We start from the raw sequence: 26,647 nt of genomic DNA on the forward strand, positions 1-26,647 counted from the left end.
CCAAGACACCAGACACATTCAAATGAGGTTCTATATGTGGCACTTTCCCTTTATTAAAAAAAAAACAACTCAAGAGTGTCGGTAAGTGGATGATTTTTTTCCCACGGTTATCAACAAGGCTTTGATGAACGTGAACATAACCCGTTGCCCGCTGCTTGCGGTTTCCCGAGGACTGATTCCTAAAAGTGGCACGTCAGGCTCCAAGGACGTGGCTCACGGCAGTGCTTCTCAGCAAGCGTGGCCGGTGGCTGTCCTGTGCTCTCCCCTTGTCCCTCCCCTGTGGTCCTGCCGGGTTTCCACATCGACTCTGCCCCTTCCAGAGGGTTCTCCGTCGGCCCCGAAACAGGTGTCCAGAAATCCTGAACTGGCAGAACTTCAGTGTAGTATGGAGCTTGGCTCCCAGACGTGCATACCAGACCCCTGAATTTATAGATGAGACCTGATTTGACCTGGCCCTCAAGACCCCCCCTAATTAGACTCTCCAAGACAGACACCGAATAAGCCAGAATGCCCTCCAGGTTACCTGGGAAACCAGATTAGCTCTCAGAAGGTTGCTCAGTGAAGATATGCAGTCAGAGCAAAGGAATCGAATGCTCCTGAGGGTTTTTTTCCTCAGGCCATGGAACATTTTCACGACTTATTCCTGTTCCAAAGTACTGTCCCTTCTCTAGAGGCCACATCCTCCAAAGTGGGAATCTCGGTGTGTCCTCAGTGACTTGTGCTAGGTCGCTGCGTCCTGTCACCCCCTCTCCTGACCACATGCACACCCCCCCCTTCTCCGTCTAGTCTCTCAACTCTGTGACCTGCTTCTGAATCAATCTTGTGACCTCTGTGTATCAACCTGGGTCCACAAATCGAGGGCTAGAGGATCCATCACTTCATTTTTCTGTGAAACAACTTGATGTCTCTTTTGTGTCCCATCCTGCTGAATGACAGAAATTTAGTCACCCAACTCTGGGGCCCCGCACAACTTCCCCTGTGCTGCACTTAAGTTCCGCTGCCTGGAGAAGTCACTTTGAATGATCTTCCCATAAACACGACTCTCTGGGTCATTTCCGCTGATGGCCAGTCCTATCCATTTTTTGCCGATTCTAGTTTTGCTCCCACGGGCCAATATTATCAAGTTTCAGGGGTATCACCATCCCAAATATAAACAAAAGTGGGAGGGGGTCCCAGGAGTTGGAGGGAAGCACTTTCCCCTAATCTCTGGGCAAGATGAGTCATTTACCCAATCCCCAAGGTGGGGACCCAGCTGGGGCGGGGGGCACAGAGTAGCCAAGGCTCATGAACGTGCCCCGTACACTTGTTACCTCGCCCTCTGTTGCTAGCGATGCTCCTGATGTTAAAGGAGCCCGAAACCATAGCGACTGGTTCTATGAGCGGGCGTCTTTGTTTCTCCCTGCTTGTCAGCAAAGTTCCTTTTGAGAAGTCGGCCTCTCTCCGTGGCGCTAAGAGGAATAAAGAACATTGTCCCCCTCACGCCAATGCACGGCTTGTTAATGTCAGATGCAAACCCTAATCGGAACCAGAAAATGAAAAATCGTATTGTTTTTTTCACTGGGGGGCACCATTTCCTCCTGTTATATTCAAAAACACTTATTCATGGGAAAGGAATTTTTAAATTTTTATTCTGGAACATCTCAAGTATATACTAAAGTAGTGGCATCCATCATCCCGTGTATGGGCCAGGGTTCTCCACAGAGACAGAAACAGAAACGAGAATGAACGGATTCTTAAATGCATATTTTATGTGTTTCAATCAGTTACGCTCGTTTCTCTTTTGGGTCCTCCAATTGTCCCACCTTTGGCTCTGTCCACGTGACACGCTTCTATCAGTCTTGGGGAATTTCCTTGTTTCCCGTGGGGGTGAGTGTGAGGGTGTGTGTTTGCGTGCGTCTGCGCGAGCAAACTGAGACTGCCAGGCTGGGCGGGCCGCCTTTAAGGAGGCATCGAGCCCCATCACAGAGGCTGACTTGAGTTTGCAAGGTGGAGGGGGGTGGCCCCCACTGGACAAGCGTTGGCTGGAACTTGCCAGGCTGGGAAGGACAGGTTCGGGTTGTGGAGGAGCTTGACTCCCAAGAGAACACGGAGTCTTTGGAGAGGACTCCTGGAGACCCTCGAAGGACCAGGGCTCAGGCCCGATGGAGGGGAGTCCCACAGAAGCTTCTTGCCTGGAAGTGGCTGGGGCCGACCTGGCCAAGGAGTGGGCCTCAGTGCAGACTTTCCACGCTGGAGATTCTGGCAAAACACAGAACAGAGCAGGACATTCAAACGGACCCATGCTGGGTTCCCCTCCAATCTTGGTGGGTGAGACCTCATTTGTTTTATTTTTTAATTTTTTTCAACGTTTATTTGTGGGACAGAGAGAGACAGAGCACGAATGGGGGAGGGGCAGAGAGAGAGGGAGACACAGAATCGGAAACAGGCTCCAGGCTCTGAGCCATCAGCCCAGAGCCCGACGCGGGGCTCGAACTCACGGACCGCGAGATCGTGACCTGGCTGAGGTCGGACGCTTAACCGACTGCGCCACCCAGGCGCCCCTAGACCTCATTTGTTTTAAAACCGTAAATTATAGTGGGGGCACCTGGGTGGCTCAGGTGGCTAAGCGGCCGAATCTTGATTTCAGCTCAGGTCATGATCTCGCAGCTCATGACATCGAGCCCCGCGTCAGGCTCTGCGCTGCCGGCGGAGGGCCTGTTCGGGATTCTCCCTCCCTCCCTTTCTCTCTGCCCCTCACCCGCTAGCTCTTGCTCTCAAAATAAATAAACAGTAAAAAAATAAAACTGTAGATTGTACTTTTGAAAGGTAAATACTGAAGTCACAGGGTTCACATGACACGATGTACAAAAGGCACAAAAAAGTATGCGTGGAAAGGCACTGTCCCACGTGTCCAGGTCACGAAATGTTAGTGCCTAGACGAAATGAGCTAACAAGCCACGGAAAGACGTGGAGAAAGCTTCGACGCCTAGTACTAACCGAAGAAGCCAATCTGGAAAGGGTACATCCCATAAGGCTTTCCAGAAAAGGCAAAGCTATGGAGATGGTAAAAAGTTCAGCGGTTGCCAGGGGGTTCAGGGATGAGGAGAGAGATTAATCAGGCAGAGCACAGAGGATTTTTTCCGGGGGTGGGCGGGGGTGTGTGTGAAAGTACTCCGTGTGATCTTGTAGCAATGGGTACATGTCGTGGTACGTTTGTCCAAACCCGTGGACAACAGCCAGACTGAACCTTCGGGTCCACCGTGCACTTGGGTGATTGTGTTGTGTCCCTGTGTGCTCATCCCGGTACCAGATGCCCCACTCCGGTGAGGGATGTTGACAGCGGGGAGGCTGTGTGCTGGTGGGGGGTGGGGAGGCGGGGGTATATGGGAAATTTCTGCCCCTTCCTCTCAATTTTGCTGTGCTCCTGAAACTAAAAAAAAAATAAGATCTTAAAAATAAATAGATTTAGGGGCGCCTGGGTGGCGCAGTCGGTTAAGCGTCCGACTTCAGCCGGGTCACGATCTCGCGGTCCGTGAGTTCGAGCCCCGCGTCAGGCTCTGGGCTGATGGCTCGGAGCCTGGAGCCTGCTTCCGATTCTGTGTCTCCCTCTCTCTCTGCCCCTCCCCCATTCATGCTCTGTCTCTCTCTGTCCCAAAAATAAATAAACGTTGGAAAAAAAAAACTAAAAAAAAAAAAAATAGATTTAAAGAATAAAATGAGAAAAAAGGCATGCGGTGAAAATTCTCCCTCTTACTCGTCTGACAAGCCTCCCGCTCCTGGTGCTTGGAGGAAAGCCATACTAGCCGTTTCTTTTACAGTCTTCCCCGGTCTGTACATGTAATTAACCCATAGGCTCTCTCGGATTTTTTTGATATAAACACAAATGGTGGGGGGACCAACACACTGTATCGCCCTTACTTTTCTCATGTAATTTAGTTTTATATAAATAATGGCGTTCCTTGCCAGCAACCATTCCTCTCCATAGGAGGGGAACTTGTCCCCCCAGGTGGGACAGAGCCTCAAAGCTCTCAGGAATGTCATTATGTGACAGCAGTGAGTAGAAAGAATTTTGGGGATAATTGTAAGGGACCAGGGACACCCAGACTTGAACCGGGGACCTTACAATCTGCAGCCAAGCAACTTGCCCCTGAGCTATACTCCCTGCTAGGATAAGCTACCTTGCTCAGGACTTTTCACTTGGGTACCACACCCAAGACCCCTGTGGAACTGGACCTAATGTTTACTGAACATTTCTAGTGTGCCAGATAAACTATTCTAAGGGCTTTATATACAGAGAGGTAGATAGGGATCTAGATAGGTCTATACCATTTAAAAACCATTTGTGCCTGTGCTGTCGCCCCCCCCCCCCCCATCAGCATCCTCGTCGCGGATGATAATGACACAGGAGATCAAGGCAACTTGCCCCACCTGACAGAGTAAATGACACAACGAGCGTTAACCCCCACTTTACTCAGACCCCTACCTCACACTCATCTGAAGAGCTTTGTCTTCTAAATATTTTTGTGGCAATATCTGTCTTCTAAATGCTGTGTGGAAGAAACATACTTTGAATGGACGCAAAAAGACCCTATGAAAATTTTGTGACTAAAATATTTACATATGGCAACACACACACACACACACACACACACACACAAAGAAATTAGCACCAAGAATATTCTAATTAGCGTATTTTGCCCCAAGCTTCCCATTTGCCTTGGCACCCTTATTAAAGCATTTTCATTAAATGTACGAGGGTCTGCAGAGAAAATTGAAGGTGGCTGTCCAGGGACCTGGAAATCCGTGAGTTTCCTCCACCTTCCCAGAGCCGCCTGCCTACTACTGGGGTCTCTTCTCTGTAATTGGGGGAGCAGCCCACCGCACTGTGGGGAGCAGAGGAGCCTCTCTGTACCCTGACCAGCACACCCACCTATCCCCTCCAAACTGCTAGAAGCAACTGGAGGCTTCCCCCGCTCAGGAGCTGCCCACCATCTGCATACAGGTGGCTGGTTCCAATCAATGGGTGCCTGGGAGGAAACTGCACACCAGATTTCAAAGAGTCCCCAAATCCCACAAAACATGAAGTGGCGACCCCGGGACTTCCTTGTGACCCCCTTCCCCCCATCGGGCCCTTTTCTGCTTTATTTAAAGTGCCTACTAGAAAACATAAACTTGGAAACAGTTTGCGTTCTACTTCCGGGCTGGGGTAGACCTGGGCCTCCGCAAGGCCGACCTCGCTGGTGGGCGTTGCCTGTGACCCCAGAGCCCTCCCCCCTCCCCCAAAGCATTGGCTCCGTGTTTCTCTCTGGTCTGGAGCTCTGGGAACTGGGCAAGAAAGGACGCCGGTGGTTGCTTTCAGCTCCACGTCGCAGCCAGGACGCGCCAGGACGCGGGATAAAACACACGGCTCACACAGGGGGCACCCGGATTTGAACCGGGGACCTCTTGATCTGCAGTCAAATGCTCTACCCCTGAGCTATACCCCCAGGCCTGCGTGCTGCGTCTCACGCACGCTCTTGTGCGCACGCAGCCGCACCCGGCCCCGCCGGCCTCGGCGCCCTCCGCGCCTCCGGCTTCGCGCCAAACTGGCCTTTCTTCCCCGAACCCCCGCTCGCTCTCTTGCCCGAGTTAGGTGGCTCCCCTGATCTTGCGCCACAGCCGGAGGCAGCAGAGGTTCGGGACCCTCTCCTCACCTAGACCCCGAAACCCAGGCCTCCCGGAGCCCCTCGCCACGCCCAGCGCCGGGTCTGAGAGCGCGGGTCACCTGGGTTTTCGCCTAGCAGCTTCTCTCGTCTGCCCCTTTCCGCCCTTTCTCCCCTTTGCCCTGCTTCTCTCCTCTTCGCCGCCTGTCCCTCCTCTTCCCACTGCTCTCTGATGTCACTCACGGCCCTGCGCACCACTCTCCTCTCCTAGTCACCGAGACCTCGTGGGCCCCTTACCAAATCAGGTATTGCCTTCCCCAAGCTAACACCTTACCTGGGCTGTATGTAAATGGCAGACCAGGCCCAGTAAATACAACGGGAACAGGCTGGAAGCTACGAGAACTGTGAAAGTAACAGGTGCACCACGGGAGGACTTGTCCTGTTAAATACTAGAACAGCTACTGCAACACACCACTGAAAACAGCCTAAGGACAGAAACACCTGAAACCCGGACCTGGGAATCCACGTGGTATAGACACAAATGTCACAAAATAACCGCAGATGTTTACCGAGCAGCCATTATGTTCACGACAGCCCCGTAAGGTTAGGGCCTATGAGTCTTATCCCCATTTTACAGATGAGGAAACCGAGGCACCCAGATGGTACATAAATAGCCCAACGTGAAATGACTAGTAAGTAGGGTTGCCAACTTAAGCAGTCTGGCTCGCCCACACGCTTCGCCACGGTGTTTTACTTGCGTGATGGCTACGGCAGTCATAAACGCATAGGGGAAAGGAAAGGTCATTTGTGTAAATTATACTAGGAGAATTCAGTTGGCCATTTGGGAAAAATAATTAAAGTAGCAACTAAACTTCTCTTTGTATAGCAAAATAAAGTCCAAGTGGACTAAAGCATTATGTATAAATAAATGAAAGCACAAGGGTGTAAATGGATATTTATACTATGAATATCAAACTGATTTCTGAACAGCAAGGAAAGCATTTCACTGGATAAGTCCCAACAGAAAATACCGATTGATTTGGCGATATAAGCATTAAAAGTTTGGGTATATGAACAAAATCAAAAGGTTAATAGCAAGTTGGGAAAATATTCTCATCATTTACGATAGGCAAAATATTACAAATTGATATCCTTCACATGTAAAGAGCCCACATATAATGAAAAGGCCATCAAGGATGTGTTCAATCTCAGTAAATCAGAATACATCTTAGTAAAAGCAAAGAAATGCAAACTAAAACAGCATTATAATATTTTTTCATCCATCAAATTAGAAAAATATTTTTCTGCAATAAAATGTGTTGCTTTCAAAATCAGAAAAACCAAGAAACATTACAAACTTAAGACTATTCCCTTCTAGTAACTGCAAGCAACACCGTCTCTGATTGCCATAACTAATAAGTAATTGCTTTAAGATCAAAAGAATCAGTGGAATGCTAATTTGGGAAATCTGCCTTATAGTTCACATATAGCTCATTTCAGCTTTCGTAGGAATCGTTACTTCCGTCCTGAAGATGACACAGCTTCAGAAAGTTTCCAAAAGACTCAGTTTCAAGACCTTCTGGCCCAAGTCCATGGCTGTTCCCACCATACCACACTTCTCCCGTCCTTCTGTGGGGAGCGGTGGGTAATTGGAAGAACAGGAAGGTGGAATCGCGGGAGGGTGGACTGAGTTACCGCCTCATCTGCCGTCTTGCCCCCATCCGTGTTAGGATGTGTGCCAATCTAAAATACTAACAATGGCGCCGATATGTTGAGTGTTGGCTACGTTGGAGGCACTCACGTACCTCTTCTCATTTAATCCTCCCAAGGACTCTTTGAGGTAGGTGCACTTACCATCTCCTGTGAAGCAGCTAGATGCCCCCATTTTGCTGATGAAGAAACACGAAACCAGAGGGCTTAGATACTTTCATTCATTTAATGAATACTCAGTAAGTATCCACTCTGATCCAGGTTCTAGTCTAGCACTGAGGGCTCAGCAGTGAACGAGGTAAACTAACAAGGTCTCTGCCCTCCGGGCCCCTGTCATTTCCAAGAGGTGTGGGGGGAACAGACAAGCAAACAAATAAAGGAACCAGATCGTTGCAGATACTGACGTTACAATAGGAACACAAAGCAGGGTGATGTGATGGAAGATGATGGGGGGTGGGAGGGAGGGGTCAGGGAAGTGACCGTTTGAGTGGAAGTCTGAATGACCAGCCAGCGGGTAAAATGCGGATGCAGAGCATTCCAGGCTGTGGTACAGTGACTGCCAAGGCGTGAAGGCAGAAACTAGCTTGGCAGGATGGAGGGGTGTGAACAGTGCCAGTGTGGCTGCGGCAAAGGGACAGAGCAGGACAGGGGTTCAAGTAGAGGTCAGCGAGGTGGGGGAGAGTCAGATGGTGGGTGTTATTTCATGTGCCACCAAGGGAAGGGTGGAGCCTGGACTGAATACAGATTGTCTCCTCCCGGGGACGGGGCCACTCAGAACTTGCTAATGGGCTCCCCCAGGTGGTCTCAACACGGGACCTGTCGTCTCTGGCACGATTGCAACAGGCTTCCCGTGTCAGTCTGTCAGTCCCTTTGGCTACAAATTTAGGTTTGTTATTGTTCATTCAGTCCACCTGGTCCCTGTCCTCATGGAAACAACTTTCTTTTTTAAAGACATTTAAAAAAAAAATGCTTATTTTTGAGAGAGAGAGAGAGCACAAGCGGGGGGAGGGCAGAGAGAGAGAGAGAGAGGGAGACACAGAATCCGAAGCAGGCTCCAGGCTCGGAGTTGTCAACACAGAGCCTGATACGGGGTTCGAACCCACGAGCCGTGAGGTCATGACCTGAGCTGAAGTTGGACGCTCAACTGACTGAGCCACCCAGGCGCCCCAGGAGACAACTTTCTAATGGAGGACACACACATGTGATCAGAGACGTCTTCAGCGGTAATCGTGATGACTGCCATGGACCCACGTGGGGCGGGATGACCCTAGTCTGTGGGACTCCAGAAGGTTTCTCTGAGGCAGTGACATTTCCGTAACACCTTGCAGGTAAAAGGGAAGTTAGGCGGAGATGAGCCGTCCAGGAGGACTGTGCAGTTCAGCTGGAGGCCTGAGCCAGAAGAGTGAGTGAAGGCCGGGGTGCCTGAGACAGCTTTTTGTGGGTTGAATAGTGTCCCCCCAAATTCATGTTCGTCCAGGAACCTCAGCATGTTGCATTATTCAGAAATACGGTCATTGCAGGGGCACCTGGGTGGCTCAGTTGGTTGAGCGTCCGACTTGGGCTCAGATCACAATCTCACGGTCCGTGAGTTCGAGCCCCGCGTCCGGCTCTGTGCTGACAGCTCACAGCCTGGAGCCTGCTTCAGATTCTGTGTCTCCCTCTCTCTCTGACCCTCCCCTGTTCATGCTCTGTCTCTCTCTGTCTCAAAAATAAATAAACATTAAAAAAAAAAAAAGAAATACGGTCATTGCAGATTTAATTAGTTAAACTAAGATGAGGTCATACCGGATTAGGGTGGGTCTTTAATCTAATTGGACTCTTGTCTGTATTTTTTTTGCTTCTGTTTATTTTTGAGAGAGAGAGCCTGCATGAGCAGGGGAAGAGCAGAGAAAGTGGGGGAACAGAGAAAGAGGGTCCCAAGCGGGCTCTGTGTTAACAGTAGAGAGCTGTATGCTGGGGTCGAACTCACAAACCGTGAGATCGTGACCCGAACCAGAGTCCGACGTGTGCCCCAGGACTGTTGTCTTTATAAAAGGAGAGACACATGAGGAGAACACCATGTGAAGACACACACATGCACGGAAAATGCCATGTAACGACAGAGGCAGACATTGGAGTGATGTGTTTCTAAGCCAAGGCATGCCAAGGATTTCTGGCAACCGCCAGGACCTAGAAGCGAGGAACAGATTTCCCCCTCAGTTTCTGTTGGGCAAAGTCACCGGTTTGTGGAACTTTGCTGTGGAAGCCTTAGCAAACGGATACGTGGCCTCAGTTCGGGCTGGAGAGCTGGGCGGAGCCTAGTGGGCCGTTTTGGGATTCTGGATTTTTACCCTAAGAGCAACGGGGGAACCGCTGCTCTTAGGGTGACCCACAAAAGAAGGCAGTGATCAAATCTGCATTTTCAGAGGATCCCTCTGGCGGCTCAATGTCTCAAAAGCATTCAGTCCATCGAGGGTGGGGCCCCACAATATGACCCAGTCCCGGCTCCAGTGCCTTGCCTGGTCACACGGAACCACACACCGTTGGTAGTTCCTCAAATGCCAGGTGATTGTTAACCTCCCTCCCCTCCCCGGCAAGAGCCGACCTTCCCCCGTCTGAGCCGGGCCCGCAGGTACCCTATCTACTTCCTGCAGATAACGAACGAGGTGGACATTCTGGGAAAAGGTTTGACAAGATGCATCAAAAGCCTTAAAAAAAAAAAAAAAAAAAAAAGTCCATACCCTTTGACAGGGCAAATCCACCTCTTGGAAATAACCAAATATTTGAAAATGTATAAAGAACAGACAGAAAGTCCAGCTGCTCGTCACGGTGCTTCTCAAGGTCCACCTCCGCGTGGTGCAGATCCATCGGCCTCCAGCTTAACCGACTGGAGCTTGAGGCGAGTGGCCAAAAGGCAACGCTGCCCGCGAAAGGGCTGGTGCGGCCCGCGGCTCCCGGGGTCCCGGGCGCCCGGGATTCGCTCCCCGCCCTCCCCGGCGGCGGCGGCGGGCCTCCGGGGTGGCGCCCGTCCCCGCGCTCCACCGCGCGGCGAACCCGGGGCCTGCCCTTTGTGTTCGCACCCGGATCTGCACAAAGCACGGGCCCCGCGAAGCTCGGGAACGGGGCCGGGCAGGCGGGGCGCGCGAAGCAACGAGAACACCAGGAAGGGCTGGTCCCGGGAGGGGCGGCCTCGGAGGGAGAGTCCCCCCTCCCCCCACGCACCCCGGGACCCCGGGGACGGCCCCCCGGTAGGCGCGCGGCGGCCGCCCGCGCCACCACCGAGAGGCCGGCGTTCCTAGAGCGGCCGCGGGCGGCCAGGTGCGCGCGGCGGCCTCCGGGCTCCGGCCGGCAGGGGGCAGCACGGCGGCGGCCGCCCCACGTGGCGGGGGAGCGGGCGGCGAGGCCGAGGGCCGCGGCCGGCCTGGGGGCGCCGGACGCCTTCTGCGACCGGGCGGGCGGCTGCCCGGTTCAAGTCATTAGGGATTAAATTTACAAAACGCACGCGCACTCATTTAAAACAAGCCCAGAGAAGTAAAGTTTTGAAAGGAAACGCTGCAGAGTGGCTCCCCTCCGGCCCTGGCTCCATCGGCTCCGCCGCACGGCTTTCAGCGCCTGGCCCCGTTTCCCCGGGGCGCGCCCGGGGCCCGGGCTGCCGCGGGGTCGCGGAGGGCTCGGGCGGGAAGGGAGGGAGCGGGGGCCGCGGCGGGGCGGTCCTCGGTGGGGGGGGTGGGGGCCGGGGCTGCACGGCGCGGGGGACGCGTCCCGGGGCCGCCGCCGCCGCCGGGTCTTAGGCGGAGCGGAGAGCAGGAGGACGCGGAGCCGGGCCGCTGGAAGCCGGGGAGCCTCGGCGTCGCCGCCGGCCTGTGCAAACAGACGGACGACGGTGACAGCGCGCAGCCGGCGGGGGAAGGGTGGGAGGGGCCCCCGGGTGCCGGGGGAATCCCAACGGCTCCATCTCCCCCCAGTGCAGCTCTGCTGCCCGCAGACCCTTGGACTCAGGAGGCGGCTGGGTGACCCTCTTTCAAAGGCAGGGCAGCCCAGAGGATTCCTGCCGTCGCCCCTAGGTACCCTGCGACCGTGGTAAGAGGATTTGGCAGTGACTCGGGGGCTCTACCTAATATTGGGGCTGAAATATCGGAGGGAAAGATAAAATGCGATTTTTAATATCTTTTAAAGAATTTGGATTAGCTTGACGAGAAAATCGTCGGCAGCCCCACCAACGGGGCAGAGATTTGGGGGTGTCACCTGTGTCTCTTCCTGCACAGGGTCACCTGTGGCCCACTCACCCAATCATTTTCACATTTACCGCGCCCCTCGCGTGGGTCAGCCCCGGGGGGCCAGATGCGGGAGCAAACAACCCGCCCCTGGGAAGACTGAGGACAACTGTTCCTCTAACCCCCCCCCCCCCCCCCCCCCCCCCCCCCCCGCCCCACGCCCTCAGTGCCAGCCCTGCACACAGAGCCCAGGGAAGCCCGGAGCGGCGTTGTGTGGCCCAGTGTCCTGCAGGCGTAACGTGCACCTGGATCTTCCCTTGCCTTCACCGTGTACGCATTTGCTGTAAAAATTTCTTTGGGGATCCTTGTAGCTTCTGACGGGGCTTTTCTGGGACATCTGTGCTGCTATTTCCCCCTGCCTTCCAGGGATTCTTGGAGAGTGTCACCTCTGCTAGATTTCACTGGGACTCGCCACTGTCTGATGAGAACATCTGCCCGGTATTGTAGAGGTTATAGAGAATGGAAATGTTTATAGCCCGAAAGGAAGAAATAAGAAACCGTGTGTCCTGTCAGAGAATGAAGCAAGCATGGAATGGGTCTCTGGATAAATCAAACACACAGAGTTTGGATTGAACTGGGAAAGGTGAAGTGAGAAGGGTCATCAGAGACTCGGAGGGCATCCCGAGGGCCAGGGGAGGGCTGATCAGGTGGGCTTAGTACCTCCCTGGCACCCTGCCCCCCATTATTTTACTTGTTTACTTTCTGAAAATGGCTTTATTTAAACAGGATCCTGGGCTAAAAACAAAAGCCTGAAAACACTGACAGATGAAGCCCAGAACATTTGGCTGATCGTTGTATATTTGATGAAGATTTTGTGTCCTTAGTCTGAAAGACATTCTAAAATATTATAGATTTAGTTTCTGCCGATTCAGTTTCTTCCAAGTAATCCGCTTATTTCACAGGTGTGGAGGTGGTTAGAAGTCCTCATACTGGGTGGTAAATAAAATGATTTCTTCTGTTACATTTACTGTGGAGACTTGATGCCTTCTTCTGAAGAAATAAAGGGCTCATTCAATTTTGAGATAAACTTTTATTGTTGGGAACTCAAAAATTCCTTTCACAGGAAAAATAACAATGCTATTTTCAGTTGGGGGGAAAAGGGTTTTAAATTAAATTCTAAAATCCTATTATGTGCTTATTACATACTAATGTGAGTTCATCTTTCTGGTAAAATGAACACCCAAGCATGTTTGTATGCAGTTTATGCCCGTTCCAAGACTCTAAAAAGCTGGCACAGATTCGGGCAAGAAAAATGTGTCTATTTCCTCTCAATATGTCTACTGTTTGAATTAAATATACTGGAGACTGGTGCAATTTGGTCTGGATATTGACTTGTTTTTTTTAGCAGTGCTCTGAAATGTTTGAGGTTTAATTTTTTTTTCAAACTTATTTCAAAATGTATTACAAACCTTTGACTTGGTAAATCAGTTAATTCAAGATAAGCTAAGGAAACCACTGCCTTAAAGTGGGAAGGGAATAATAGTAATTTTAGTTGGATACATTATTAAATTGTGCAGAGGGTAACTATGCAAAATCAATGTACTGCTTTTACTTTTGGACAAAATTAATGTGACTTTCAACGATGACGATTAAGTTGCCAAGTAGGCAACACAAACTGGGTGGCTCCGTTGGTTAAGCATCTGACTCTTGGTTTCAGCTCAGATCATGATCTCATGGTTTGTGAGTTCGAGCCCCGGGTCAGGCTCTGTGCTGACAGCATGGAGCCTGCTTGGGATTCTCTCTCTGCCCTTCCCCCATGCTCTCTCTCTCTCAAAAATAAATTAACATTAAAAAAAAACACTTAAAAAAGGACAATACATACATAAACATTTTATCTTAGATTTTAGAATTTACATCAATAATTTGCCTGCAGAAAATTCGATCATGGAGCCATGTGGCTCTTGGATCATCCCCTCAGTGGAAGAATGGCAAAAGTCAGGCTTCATAACCTGTTTAACTTTCTGCTGAATTTAGGTTAAATCCAATCAATTTCAATCCTTTGAGGGCACCACCTTTGTGTTTCTGTATCCTGTAGATAAAGAACTGATGGAATACCGTGCTTAAAAAGGTATAGACTCTTCTGATTCTAAAAGGAAACAGTTTGTTATCCTGATATTCATTATTTAAGTGATAGAAGTTTTCACTGGTATATTTCGTCATTAAAATTCAACTTTCCCTTTCTCTGGTTGATAGACAGTAGTTGGCTCCTTCCTATCTTATACTCGAGTTAATTGGGAACCGGGGTATTATTTACAAAGAGAAGCCGTGAGTTTCATTCATGCGGCTGGCAGGAATGGCGAGAAGGAACAGTGACTACCACAGGCAGTGTCGCCTGGAAGAGGAGAGTGGTATTTTATTAGGGAGCAGGTGCATTTTCTTTGTCATCATCTCCCTCGCCCAGCAACTCTGTTAAACAAATGGCTTGTTAGGTCCTGACTTCAACAAACAGAAGGGGAGCCCCTGGCCTTAACACACAGTTGTCTTCCCAAACGCCTTAAGCAAGAGAGAGAGTTTTAAACGGGTGGGGGCGGCGGAATTCCTAGCTGGGCAGTTCAGCCACTGAGGCCTCTGCAGGTGAGCTGGGCCTCCCAGGGGGGCCGGGTCCCAGGGGGGCCGGGTCCCAGGGTTGCAGGCCAGGCCAGGCCTGGCTGAGCTAAGCTGGTGGGCCAGTGAGCCCTCTGCTTTCAGCCAGATGCAGAGCTTAGGTGCAGTGTCCACAGGACGGTCAAGGCTGCGAATCAGAGAGAAATAGTGCTCTTTGCCTTTTTTATTAAGGATCCATGCTGAAGAAATTGGGAGGCAGTATGGAACAGCAGTTAACAGCACACGCTTTGGGTCCCAAACGCTTAAGGGTCCATTCTGGTCACGTGACCTTGGACTAAATGCTTGACCTCTCTGGATTTTATCTGGAAAAGGCAGGGACGAATACCGATTTCACAGGTGGGCACAAGAGAAAATGAAATGAAAGCATTTTGTTAGCACAGTGCCTGGAACATAGGAAGATCGCTGAATCGTGGTGATGATTGTTACCGTCCCTAAAACTCAAGGCTGGGCTGAGCGCTGACCGGAAGTCAGTCCTCCAGTAAGGCCAGCGTCCGCAGTACTCGATTTCATTTTTCCTTTTCTCGTTCTTTCTTTCCTCTTCCTTCCCTCCTTTCTTCCTCTCTCTCCCTTTTCTTTCTTTTTTAAAAAGGGTGTTAGCCTGGAGTTACCTCTTGTAGAAAATAGAAATAAAAGGGTTAGATTCTATTGTATTTTAATAAAAATACTCGTTTTAAGGAACCCAACTAGAGGAGGTCCATGAAGACTTTTTTTTTTTTTTTTTTAATTTAAATCTAGAAGTTCCCGCTATGCCTGGGAAGCAGTGAGAGGCTTCAGTAGCCAAACAGCTTTCCAGAGCTGGAGGAGAGGCCTTGGCCTGACTCACCGTTGCCCTGGCAACAGGAGGGCCTGGAGGCCTCCGGCCCTGATCCCTTAATCTGAGGAGCCTCCACCACTGTGCCTCGGGAAAGGTCTCCCCCGACACCTGGCTGGTTAAAGCACCAAGAGGAGATGGAGGCGGGGCTCTTTCCTGGAACACAGCTGCCTAAATGTGTCCGAGAGGGTCTCAGCTTTCCAGACCCCCGAAGGCTTGGTCTAGAGGACTAGGCCTCCGAGTCTCCAGCATGTCGAGGAAGCAGATGGCTTCCCATCCTTCTGTGTTTCTCCATGGGGCCCAACACAACCGCTTTGCACACGAGTGGTGCTTAATAAGTACCTGGGGCGGTCCCCAAGGGACCAGACTCAGGTCCTGCTCCGCTGGCTGCCCCCCACCCCCAACCTGAGGAAGTTGCATGAATTTCTCCAGCTGCAATGGCATAGAGTCCACACAGAGGCCTTTTTTGCCTCTGCAACTGTCTTCTCTGACGACGTTCATAATTTTGGCAAACATATGGCTCAGGGCATGTTCTGCTCACTATATTCTATTTCCTCAAATTTTGTCTTACATCTGAGGATACAATGGAATAATTTGAAAGAGGGGCTGGCTTTCCTTTTCCAACAACCATTCAGATCCCAGGGAAAGGCCTCTGTGGTCAAGCACATGGGTTTGGGAGTCAAAAAGGCTTGAGGTCAGGCGCGCTTGGGTGGCTCAGTCGGTTGAGTGTCCGACTCGGTCATGATCTCGCGATTCCTGAGTTCAAGCCCCGCGTCGGGCTCGGTGCTATAACGGCTCGGTGCTAACAGCTCGGAGCCTGGAGCCTGCTTCCAGATTCTGTGTCTCCCTCTCTCTCTGCCCCTTCCCTGCTCATGCTCTCTCTCTCTCAAAAATAAATAAATGTTAAAAAAAAAAAAAAGACGAGTTCAAATTTTGACTGTACCATTAGGTTGCTGGGTGACTTTGGGCCTAGTTAACCTCTCTGAGCCTCAACCTCTTCATCTATAAAAAAGAGTATAACTAAGGTCTTCAACAGTAATTAGCATTCAATTAATGGCAATTGCTCTTCCTGGTACACAACTCCATGGGGCCCATGGCAACTGGTTTCAAAGTCTGCCCTTCTAATTAAATTAAGGGCGGGGGGGGGGGGGGGGAGAGCACTGTGGATGACGACCAGATACTCAGAACGGTGGGGTACAGCCCACTGCAAATTCTTGCTTGCGGCGGACAGGCATGTTTCAATCCCTGTCCACTCTGACATCGAGACCAAGAGTTGCTTGTGTGCTTTTGAACTTCTTCACACCAAAAATAACTTTCTGCTTCTGCCTGTGGGGGAAAATCTCCTTCTTGGAGATTCATTCTTTCAGAATACAACACGAGCCGGCTACCTACCTGAACTTCTGTTTTTATGTAAATTAAGCCGTCTTTAATTATGAGCTAATAATGAAAAAAGCAAACTTTTACCGAGACCTTAGTATGTGCCAGCCTCTTTGCTACTTATTTATTCTTTACGTGATTTAAGCCTCCGAACAGTGGAGCCTTATTTATCCCCATTGAACGGGCGAGGAAGTTGATGTTCTGCTAATTAGCTGGTTCAAGGCCATACCGCTGTCAAGTTTAAAGCCACATCTGGTCCACTCCAGAGTCTGTCTGCACTTCTGTGACCGTCCTCGAGAGCTGTTGGCCTCTGACGCCATGGAGATCGTGGTGGATGGAAAGTGACAGTCACCATGGTGTGAGCGAAGAGATACCGTGGAGCACAGCCTCCCCCCCCCCCCGCCACCCCCCAAGACGCTTGGAGAGGGGGTTAGAGCCAAGAAAGGGAAGGTAGAGGCACAGAGAACCCCCAAAAGCCCAGCCGAGCCCCACGCAAGAAGTACGGGTCCCTGGCTATATTTAATCCGTTACAGCCAGATTTCCTAGGAAAAGAAAGGCTCACCATTGCCACGTGGCCCTCAATGCCCCGAGGATGCCCTGGTAACTGTGTATAACAAATGAAGTCACTCTGAGCCTCCCCAAACCACCGTGGTCTCCTCAAGTCTGAACATCTCCGGTACTCTTGGTCCTCCAGTTCCGGGACCAGTAAATTGGGCACCAATGGCCCTCCACCAAGTATCTCCACAACGCCTCTAACATCCCTTCCAGGCCTCAAATATCCTGGTGTTCCAGAGCACCGGGTCCTCCGGCATTCCTTCAGCCACTAGCCACCAGACCCATCATCCGTGGCCCGTCTGCTGCACACGGCTGCTTCCCCCAGATGTCTGACCACGTCCCGTTTCCCTCCCGGTCCGCTTCGGTCTCCTGCTATCTGTCCGTATCAAGCCTCTCTTGCTTGGCAAGGGTTTCCCACACGAGAGCAAATCAAACCCCACCGTCACGAAGTCTTAGGTCCAAAACCCCCTCTGCACGCAGAATTTGCTTCAAGCCAACCTTTTTGACCTTGGTTTCCTACCCAAGCCCTTTCTCCAGCTCAGTAGGTTTCATCAGTCACTGCTTAACATTGGAGCTCATTTGCCATACCTCCCCCTTTAAGGATCCCGCCGCCGAGAAGGCCTGGCCCATTTCTCTCCTCCGTGGAATCCTCTGCAGCCCGGGATGGGCTCCGTCACCACCCTCGTGGAGAAGCTCTTCTGACTCCTCCAGGATCCTCCCCCTGTGGTCTGCCTCACTGCCTGCTCCTGGATCTGACTGCTCTTCAGCTGGTTCTGCAGCCCAGGACCAAGGCTGGCCTTGCAAGCCCCTCGCACTAGCCGCGGCCTCCTCCCGGCCTCCAGCTGCTTGTTCTAATGTCCTACCAGCCTTGCAGAAACTTTCCAGAAAAGTCAGATCCTTTCAAATGTGAGACCTTGAGCATCGCCTCCCCTCTCTGTGCCTCAGTTTATGCATCCTGATAAAGGAGGCAGTTGACGACCTCTGGGTCTCTGCAGAGCCAATGACAAGGCACCTTCTCCCTCAGATTCCCTTTTCCGATCCTCTTGTCCACCATCCGCTCCTCTCCACCCTGACTCACGGCTTAACCTGCCTCCCCCGAGCACTTCTTGTCTCGCCCGCTGTTCTCCCCATTTTTCAGCAGAAGCCTGGCCTCCCCGGTTTACCAGGCTGAGCTCGGCCCTCTGCTAGCCTCCATGAATTGTCCCTTCAAATTGTCCGAATTCTCTCTGGGTCACTGCCAAGCCCAGGAGCAGGTGAGAATAAACCGCTCTGGTGGGCAAAGTAATGCACCTGCAGTTTCTCTCTGGGCGCCTCACTGGGGGGTCATCGGAGATGAACCAACACCTACAACCAGGGTGCGTTGGTGCATTTCACAAACCCAGAGAGTAGCTTTGGTGCAACATACACATAAAAAAGGTCTGACCGGAGCCTTTTGTGGTTCCTCCAACCACGGGCACCAGGAGCCTCTGCACCCCTTCCCTACCCCCTCCCTGCACCCCTGGCCCACTATCCCCCACCAGCTGCATTTCAAGCTGGGCGGGAGATCTGGCCCGGTCCCGAGGGAAGCGCCCAGCTTTTGCCGTAGAACTGTCTCTCCAGCCCATTCCAAACCTGTTACCCTCCCTGACCATTCTGGTCAACCGGGCCCTACCGCTCCCTCGGCTCCCACTGTCCTCCCCACACCACTGCGGGCGCCAGGGTCCGCAGCCAGGAACGTCCGCCCTGCCGTCCAGGGATTCACTACAAGCTCGCCTCCTTTTCCATGTTCTAATCCGCGGGCTCCGCGCCCCCTCCACCACCCAACACAGGGAGTGGGCACAGAAGAGGGGCTCCACAGAACCTATCAACTGACGCTAGGCACACGCCCCTCGGCCACCTTCTCAACCCTCCCCTTCAAAACCAAACAAAAACGGCAAACAGGAAACGCTCGTCTTTTAAAAATTACTCTATTATTATCAAATAGAACCACAGTATCCAAAAGGTAATTATAAAGTTCTATTCCCCAACTAAGTGGCCCTACACCGCCCCTCCGAGTGGCCGGCGGCCAAATCACTCCCCCCGTGCTGATTGGTTTCATCCATTTTATTGTCAAGGAAATTAACAGCCCGAAGGGGGTTCCCCAGGTCCCCGCACTCCCCACCCGCCCCCCCGGGGCCCCCGGTAAACACGGTAAACACGGCAGCAAGCGACCTGGTCTCACTACCCCCGTGTCCTTGGGAGGAGGGACGAAGGGAGGGAGGGGGGCTCACGGCAAGGGGGCTGGGGGCGCCCCGCCCCCGCCCGCCCGGCTCGGGCCTCGCGGCGGCGGCGGCGGCCGGGCAGGTGTCCGGGGCGGGCCGGGCCGCGCAGCTGGCGGCGCACCTGGCCGGGCGGCGCGGCGGCGGGCGCGCTCACTCGCCCGTGTGGGTCCGCAGGTGGTACTTGAGCGACTGCTTGTAGCGGAAGCACTTGGCGCAGTGCGTGCAGGGGTAGGGCCGCTCGCCCGTGTGCGCGCGCTGGTGCTCCAGCAGGTGGTGCTTCTGCGTGAAGCGCTTGCCGCACTCGGCGCAGTGGTAGGGCCGCTCGCCCGTGTGGATGCGCCGGTGCTCGAGCAGGTGGTGCTTGCGGATGAAGCTCTTGCCGCACTCGGGGCAGGCGTGCGGGCGCTCGCGCGAGTGCACGCGGCAGTGGTTGGTGAGCTTGGACTTCTCGCTGAAGCTCTTCTCGCACTCGGGGCACTTGAAGGGCCGCTCGCCCGTGTGAGTCCGCTGGTGGCGCAGCAGGTGCGACGGGCGGCTGAAGCTCTTGCCGCACAGGCTGCAGATGAAGGAGACCTCGTGCTTGCCCGCGTGCACGCGCTGGTGGATCACCAGGCTGATGTGCAGGCGGAAGCTCTTCTTGCACTCGGGGCACGTGTAGGGCCGCTCGCCCGTGTGCGTGATCTGGTGCTTGGTCAGGCTCGACTTGTGGCTGAAGCTGCTGTCGCACTCGGGGCACTTGTAGGGCTTGGGGCCGCCGCCGCCGCTGCCCGAGCTGGGCGACTTGGGGCGCGGCTTGAGCGTGTGCTTGGGGGCGAAGCCGGGCCCGCGCTCGGGGGACGCGTAGCCGCCGCGGACGCGGTGGATGCGCTGGTGCAGCGTGAGCTGCTGCTTGTGGCGGAAGCTGATCTCGCACTCGGCGCACTCGTACGGCCCCTCCTTGATGTGGTTGCGCTGGTGGATGATGAGGTTGATCTTCAGCCGGAAGCTCTTGCCGCACTCCATGCAGGTGAAGGGCCGCTCGCCGCGCCGGTTCCGCTGCTGTTGGCTCGAGGAGCCGCGGTTGTCGCCCGGGTGCCGCTCCCCGTGCGTCGGCGGCGCCAGCCTCTTCACGGCCGGCTTGCCCAGCTGCAGCGGCGGGGGGCTCTCCTCGCCCTCGGGGGACAGCTCCCCGGGCAGCGGGGTCTGGTACATGCCGGCCTCGTAGCGCCCCGACAGCTGCCCGAGGGCCTGCAGGTGCTGCGGCAGCTCGTCCTCCTCCTCCTCTTCCTCCTCCTCCTCCTGCTCCTCGGTTTTGATCACGATCCCCTCTGCTCCAGGGACAGGGAGAGAGACGGAGAGAGGTCAGCTGTCGCCCGGAGCCTCCGCCCTGGGCGCCGGCGGGTGAGGTGGCTTCACCCTCGCCCACACACACTGCCTGTGTCTCACCGGCCCCGGTGCCTTCTTTTGGGAAAACGCTCCTTTCCACTCCCTGCCGCCCCGCGGCCCCCACCTCCACGGGGTTGGGTGTCTGACCCAGGTGGGCCTCGGGGTTGGGTCAGGAAGGAGCCCAGGCCCCCAGTGGCCCGTGGGAGCCCTCTCTGGGAATTCTATGCAGAGGGAGCAGGAAAGGGGCGGCCCGGCGCCCATCTCCCCAAGCTGCTAGCGGGCAGTTCTCAGCAGGAACGAAGGAACCCAGCATGCGGAGCCCCCTGGGGAACCACTACGGTCCCTGGTGCCTGAAGCTGGCATGCTGGTGGACCTATGGATTCCTATCGTGGGCCAATAACCACGCCTTCCGGTTTTCACTTAGGCTGCTTGGGGAGGTGGGTTTCTACCATCTGTATGGAAAGGGCCTTGACTCATCAGGCTGTCACTGTTTTCTGGCTCCCAGGTCTCCCAGGTCTCCTTTCCTGAGCGCACCTCTGGGCTTCCCTCAGGTGCCTTTACTCGCCTTCCTCCAGCAACTGCTCCCTCCTCTCCATGCCTCCAAATCACCCGGGTCACACAACACCCACCTCCAATCCTGTCTTTGCCCTAAAACCTTCCTTGACCTGCCCAAGCTGCAGCCCTCAAGCGCCCCTGAGCGCACAGCACAAGCTGGTGCGCCTCCCCAGGACTTGGGGACCTCAGGCTTCTCACGTGGCACCGCGCACGCACAGGTGGGGGACTCACCTGCGGTGGCTCTACCGACCCTGAAGCTGGGGTCGGGGGGGGGGGTCTCCTCTGCCTCTCCCCCACGCTCTGCTGTGGGGGTGTTCTGCGAACTCCCGGACTGGACGATGTGCTCCTCCACCCCGCCCTCCACCCTCTAGGCTGGCCCTTTAGGGCCCAACTTGTTAGCTGTTCTGCGTGGTGTTCTATAGTGTTCCCCGAGCACCTAAGTCCTAGAGGAAAGGAGTGGCCTCTGACTCCTGTTTGCATTTTCTCAGATGCCTAGTACTTACTTGGCAACCCCCTAAACACTGATAATTGGTGTCACACACTGTGTGACATGAGAAAGGCACTCACCTTTCTAGGCCCACCTGTGAGGCGGACGCAGCGATAGTTGGCATTTGCAGGATTCTTAGAAGCAAACAAACGAGAACTTTTTCAAGTTCTCGCCTGACAACTAGTGTCTTTTTATTTACTATCTCTTAGAGGGTAAGTCGAGCAACACAGACGTGGGGCATCCACCCCAGAGATACCAAGTGACAGTTCCAAATAAAGTAAGTGCAGTCAGACCTTTTCAGAGCTTGCAACTTAAGGACCACCTAGTCTGTCTCCTCAGCTGACGGGGAAACAAGCGGGCAGCATGCGCGAGCTGGCCAAGGTCTTGGCCACAAATTCGTTAGTGACCGCCGGGCCACGGCCCGTTCTACTCCTCTGAACCCAGGACACGGCAGGACGTAAGTGTGCCAGTTCCCGCTCAGGCTGGACAACAGATTCTCAGTAGCAAGGGGCCCAGAACATCCTCAGAACAGGATGCTTAAAAGATCAGGAAGGAGGAGGCAGCTTCAGAGATCGGTAATTAGCTGTCCCTGTGCTTATCCTGAAAATGAGGGTTGTTTCTGAAAGACCCAGGGAAACTATGGGCGCCTTGGGACATTTAAACTCTCCTTGAGGGGCGCCTGGGTGGCTCAGTCGGTTAAGCGTCCGACTTCGGCTCAGGTCATCATCTCACGGTTTGTGGGTTCGAGCCCCACCTCGGGCTCTGTGCTGACAGTTCAGAGCCCGGGGCTGCTTCGGATTCTGTGTCTCCATCTCTCTCTGCCCCTCCCCTGCTTGTGCTCTGTCTCTCTTTCAACAATGAATAAACGTTAAAGAAAAAAAAAAACCTCTCCTTGAGCATCAAAGTTTTTGTTTTTGTTTTTTCAGTGAAATGAGAATGAAACAGCCCTAAAACCCAGGACTCCAAATCCCACCAAGTGCCATTCAGTAATTTCCTAAGGTTCCCAGTAGAATTAACGGGAGTGCCCAGAGGGGACTCTGGCCTTTCTATTGTGAGGCTTTGCTGTGGCACATCCTCAGAGTTTGCCCCATGTCTTTCACTGTTTTCCAGAGACAGCATATGGCATATTAGAAGGATTTCTGGAATATCATGCAGTTCTTTAAAAGCAAGGAGTTAGATCCACATCTTTTGCCTAAGAAAGATGTCCGTGCTATTTTATGACGTGCAAAAAAGGCAAACTGCAAAGGAATCATCTACAAAGTGAACAAATTTTTTTAAAGCATCAGCATAATACTTTAAAAAACCTATTAAATGAAAAATGGATGTGGACACATTTCTCAGTACAAACAGCATATAAACCGATAGGATAGCTAATGACTCTTTTGCACATAAACAAAACATCTAAACAAAAACCAGAACCTAAGTGTATTCCTTAAAAATTCGGTAGAACTCACTTAATTCCTACCTCCCACAGTAGATGAAGAATGTGGGAAAAAAGAGCAGAAGCTTCCCAGTTCAGCTGGTAAGTAGAAGATCATTTTATTTCCCAAACTAGACGAGGGTGGCTGAAGAAAGGTTCAGGCTGATTTGCTTTATGAATAGAGCTGAGAACTCCTGAGCAAAACAGTAGCTAACTAAGCCTAATGGTGCGTCTTAGAAATACACCATGATGACAAGATGGGGATTTTCTCAGGACTGCCCGGACCGTTCAGCATCAATCAGCCACAAAAGATGTCCTGAGCTCAGGCTGCTGAGGGCGACACTTCCTCACTGTTCTTGAACTCCCGAGGAGCAAGAACTCCCAAGTGTGCAGAAGGGTGACCCAGAGGTTTCACGATCAAACACAAGTGATGGCTCGATTCTACCGGGAAGGGACCGCTTAGTCCGGCATTTTAAAAAGCATGCGTTGTGGGGGTTGAGATCTCCGGGTCACTGAGGCTTCCAGAGTGACCTAAGAACCATCAAGGACACACCGGGAGACGGAAATTCTAGCTTGGCCCCAATGTCGTGACCTTGGGCAATTGCTCTGACCTTCTCTGCCTGTAGAAGGAGGGGAGCTGGAGGGAGATGATCTCCGAGGTCCCTTTGGGTCCTCATCTGACCTAGTCTTTGGCTGTTAATACCTTCTGCCCAGGCCAGAGACCGATTCTTACAAATCCTGAGGCAGGACACCTGCACCTGAGACCACGCCGGGGGACGTCACACCTATCCACTGATCACTGCCACATGACCTTCCGGAGAGAAACTCCAACTTTCCCACGAGGCAGGGGCCTGCCCGCGGGCCTGATGGCAGCCGCTCCCCACGCCTGGACCCCCTCCAACTGACCTGCGCAGTTTCTCTGCTGCACCAGCATCTGTTTGAGCTCGCTGAACTCGCTGGAGCCTTCGGTGGACTCTTCCAGCGTATTGTCCTGTTCTTGCATGTCCAAGTCTGGCTGCTCCGCACACGGGTCGCCCAGCTCGGAGTCCTGAAAGCCATGCTCCTCCACCTGTCCCATCAGGGGTTCCGGCGTCTCCAAACTTTCTGAGCCCTCGTCGTTGGTCTGCACCTCGATCTTAATCACGATCCCGTCGTGTGCTGGGAGGGCGGGGAGGGGTAGGGAACGGGGGTGGGGGAGGGAAACAAAAGAACCCAGAACATGGTCATTGCACGGCCAAGGTTTCTGCAGCCTAGATTTTACATTTCAAGAATTCTGATTTTAGAGACCGTGAGGAAATACAATGTTGAGTGAGTAGACAGAATCTTCTGGACATTTTGTACGAACTGGAGTAAAGTTAAATAGATGCAGAGTTTGTGTTCCACAACCCCTACAGTTTTTAAAATAGTATTGCCAGGGTTTAAAAAGAGATCTTAATTCCCTTTCCCGGGTCAGGCCAGCCAAAGTCGACAGTTTCTCTCCCTTACATTCAAGGTGAATAACGAAAAGGCCAACCATCTCCTCACCCTGCACACCCTTCCAGCCCATGCCCCAGGGGTCCGGCACAGACAGACCAGAGCCCCCCGAGTCCCCCCACCACCCCGGCCCACAGTTAACAAGCACGAGCACATGTACACTCGGAGCTCTTGGGTTTGTTTTTAGTTAAACAGCATCTGATTACACACACTGCCCTTTTTTTCAACTTGCCGGTAGGCCTGCAGGTGATTTCAAATGTCAACACACACACACACACACACACACACACACACACACACACACACACACGGGCATCATGTTGCCTAAGTGGGATCTCGCACATACTCTTTTAGTGCACAGATTTTTCTCTTTTGATTTGCCCTTCCCTTTCCCTCAATTCCCGTCGCAGCTTATGGCCCCCCCGGCAACTCCTGTAGTTAACCCAGTATTTTTCTCTATGCTTCTGTGGTTATTTATTGCAACAAGTTGATGCGTATCTGTTTTTATTTTCTGGCCATTATTGGTTTAAAAAAAAAAAAAAAGAAAATTGCCATATACCTCCTCTTCCCTCTCAGGTATCCTGTAGAAATTCCTGCGCGGCAATTTCTGCACAGCTAATGCACTCCTCCTAAGTGCTGCGTGTGTGTACAACCACTCCCTTCCCGCAGGAACATTCACTTTTTTGTTTCTGGTCTTTTTGCGTGATCAACTGTGCTGCAATCACATGTTGATTTACATGGCCGCCTATCAACTAGGGATTTTATTTCCGTGAGAGCCCCAGGAGCGGGGGCCGCGGAGTCAAAGGTGTCGTTATTTTTAATCTGGTAGAAGTCGTCAGGCTCCTTTTGAGCCAGGCTGTAACAATTCGTATTTCTATGTGCATGAGAACATCCTCTTCCCCACACCCCTGCCAGTGACAGACACCTAAAATTTTCCTCACTCAGATGGGGGTAAATTGACAATTTACTGATACTCTCCTGACTCGGGTGATCTGAGTATTTCTTTTACTTATTGGCCTTTTCTAGTTGATTCTGCATGAACCGTGTTCTGTTTTTGTCAATCGGTAAGGGTCCTTTGGTTCCTGTGCTAAAGATAACCCGTCTTCCCTTAGCAGCATTTCAGACACTCCCAAATCTAACGTTTGTCTGTTGACTCTGTGCCACCTCTTATCAGACCGCTTTCTTCACGTTTTCACGTGGTCACCCATGTCCCTCTTTCTTTCATGGCTTCTGGGTTTTCTGTCTTAGTTAAGAGGGTCTCCTCCACCCCTGGATGGTTCATCTGGTCTCCTGGATTTTATTTCAAGGTTTTTATGGTTTTATTGTTTACATTTAGGTCTTTGCTCCATCTGAAATTTATTTTGTGTAGAGTGTGAGGTAGGGATTCAGTCTTACTTTCTTCCATATGGAGAGAGCTGTGCCGGCATAAACTCCCTCACGGTTGAAAATCATTTTGTTAATTAAGGAACTTATAAATGTATAATGCCAGGGCGCCTGGGTGGCTCAGTTGGTTAAGCGTCCGACTTCGGCTCAGGTCATGATCTCACTTTGTGAGTTCGAGCCCCGCGTCGGGCTCTGTGCTGACAGCTCAGAGCCTGGAGCCTGTTTCAGATTCTGTGTCTCCCTCTCTCTCTCTGACCCTCCCCCATTCATGCTCTCTCTCTGTCTCTCTGTCTCAAAAGTAAGTAAACATTAAAAAAAAATTTAAATGTATAATGCCTAAACATATTCATTCATTCATTCGTTCATTCATTCATTCATTCATTCAGTGCATATTTACTGAGCACCAACTATGGGCGATGGGATGTTCGAATGGCTTGGGATACATCAGTGAGCATAGCAGAGCTTCTCCCCTCCCTCACACATCTCACCTCAGGCAATAAACATAATTAATAAATTATATGGTAAGCTAGAGGGTGATAAGTGTTGTGGGAAGAGAAAAGAAACCAGGAAACTCGTAAACAAAGCCAACAGTCCCTGCCCCTGTGAAGCCTCCTGGCTGTTAACCGCGGGCACTGGTGATCCCCAAGCTCAAAGCCGGGGAAAGCGGAGCCACCGAGTGCACTTACTGGCAGCTGATGCCACGGGACCCAAAGCTGCGTTCTTCCCGATGCCCGGCAACCCTTTAATCCTCTTCCACGCAGCCAACCTGTCTCCTGCCAGCGGTGGGGAGTAG

General features: G+C 52.5%; 1 protein-coding gene, 2 long non-coding RNA genes and 1 other non-coding gene across 7 annotated transcripts in view; 1 reads left to right on the plus strand and 3 right to left on the minus strand.

The window, feature by feature from the left end:
* Positions 1-1,599: 1,599 nt before the first annotated feature.
* On the minus strand, positions 1,600-6,061 carry LOC125159542 (uncharacterized). The gene is made up of 2 exons (XR_007149814.1): positions 5,956-6,061; positions 1,600-2,238 (listed from the first exon to the last, which is right to left on the minus strand). It is a non-coding gene; the product is annotated as an uncharacterized LOC125159542 (long non-coding RNA).
* TRNAC-GCA (transfer RNA cysteine (anticodon GCA)) lies at positions 5,394-5,465 on the minus strand. The gene has a single exon. It is a non-coding gene; the product is annotated as a tRNA-Cys (tRNA).
* A 4,623-nt stretch (positions 6,062-10,684) lies between the features above and the next one.
* On the plus strand, positions 10,685-12,891 carry LOC125159529 (uncharacterized). 4 transcript variants are annotated; one of them, XR_007149809.1, is made up of 5 exons: positions 10,685-10,841; positions 11,276-11,390; positions 11,752-11,854; positions 11,951-12,167; positions 12,311-12,891. It is a non-coding gene; the product is annotated as an uncharacterized LOC125159529 (long non-coding RNA). The 4 variants fall into 4 exon arrangements; XR_007149810.1 differs by lacking the exon at positions 10,685-10,841 and adding an exon at positions 11,061-11,193; XR_007149808.1 differs by lacking the exon at positions 10,685-10,841 and having other exon boundaries at positions 11,061-11,390.
* Positions 12,892-18,863: 5,972 nt separating this feature from the next.
* ZNF777 (zinc finger protein 777) overlaps positions 18,864-26,647 on the minus strand; it is a 28,301-nt gene continuing 20,517 nt past the window's right edge. The window contains exons 5-6 of the mRNA XM_047847721.1: positions 23,905-24,156; positions 18,864-20,478 (exon numbers count right to left, since the gene is read on the minus strand). Coding sequence (XP_047703677.1) covers positions 19,322-20,478; positions 23,905-24,156 — 1,409 coding nt within the window. The 3' untranslated portion in view covers positions 18,864-19,321. The remainder of the gene's footprint in view (positions 20,479-23,904; positions 24,157-26,647) is intronic.

This window comes from Prionailurus viverrinus, chromosome A2 (assembly GCF_022837055.1).
Source record: "Prionailurus viverrinus isolate Anna chromosome A2, UM_Priviv_1.0, whole genome shotgun sequence".
Taxonomy (NCBI): domain Eukaryota; kingdom Metazoa; phylum Chordata; class Mammalia; order Carnivora; family Felidae; genus Prionailurus; species Prionailurus viverrinus.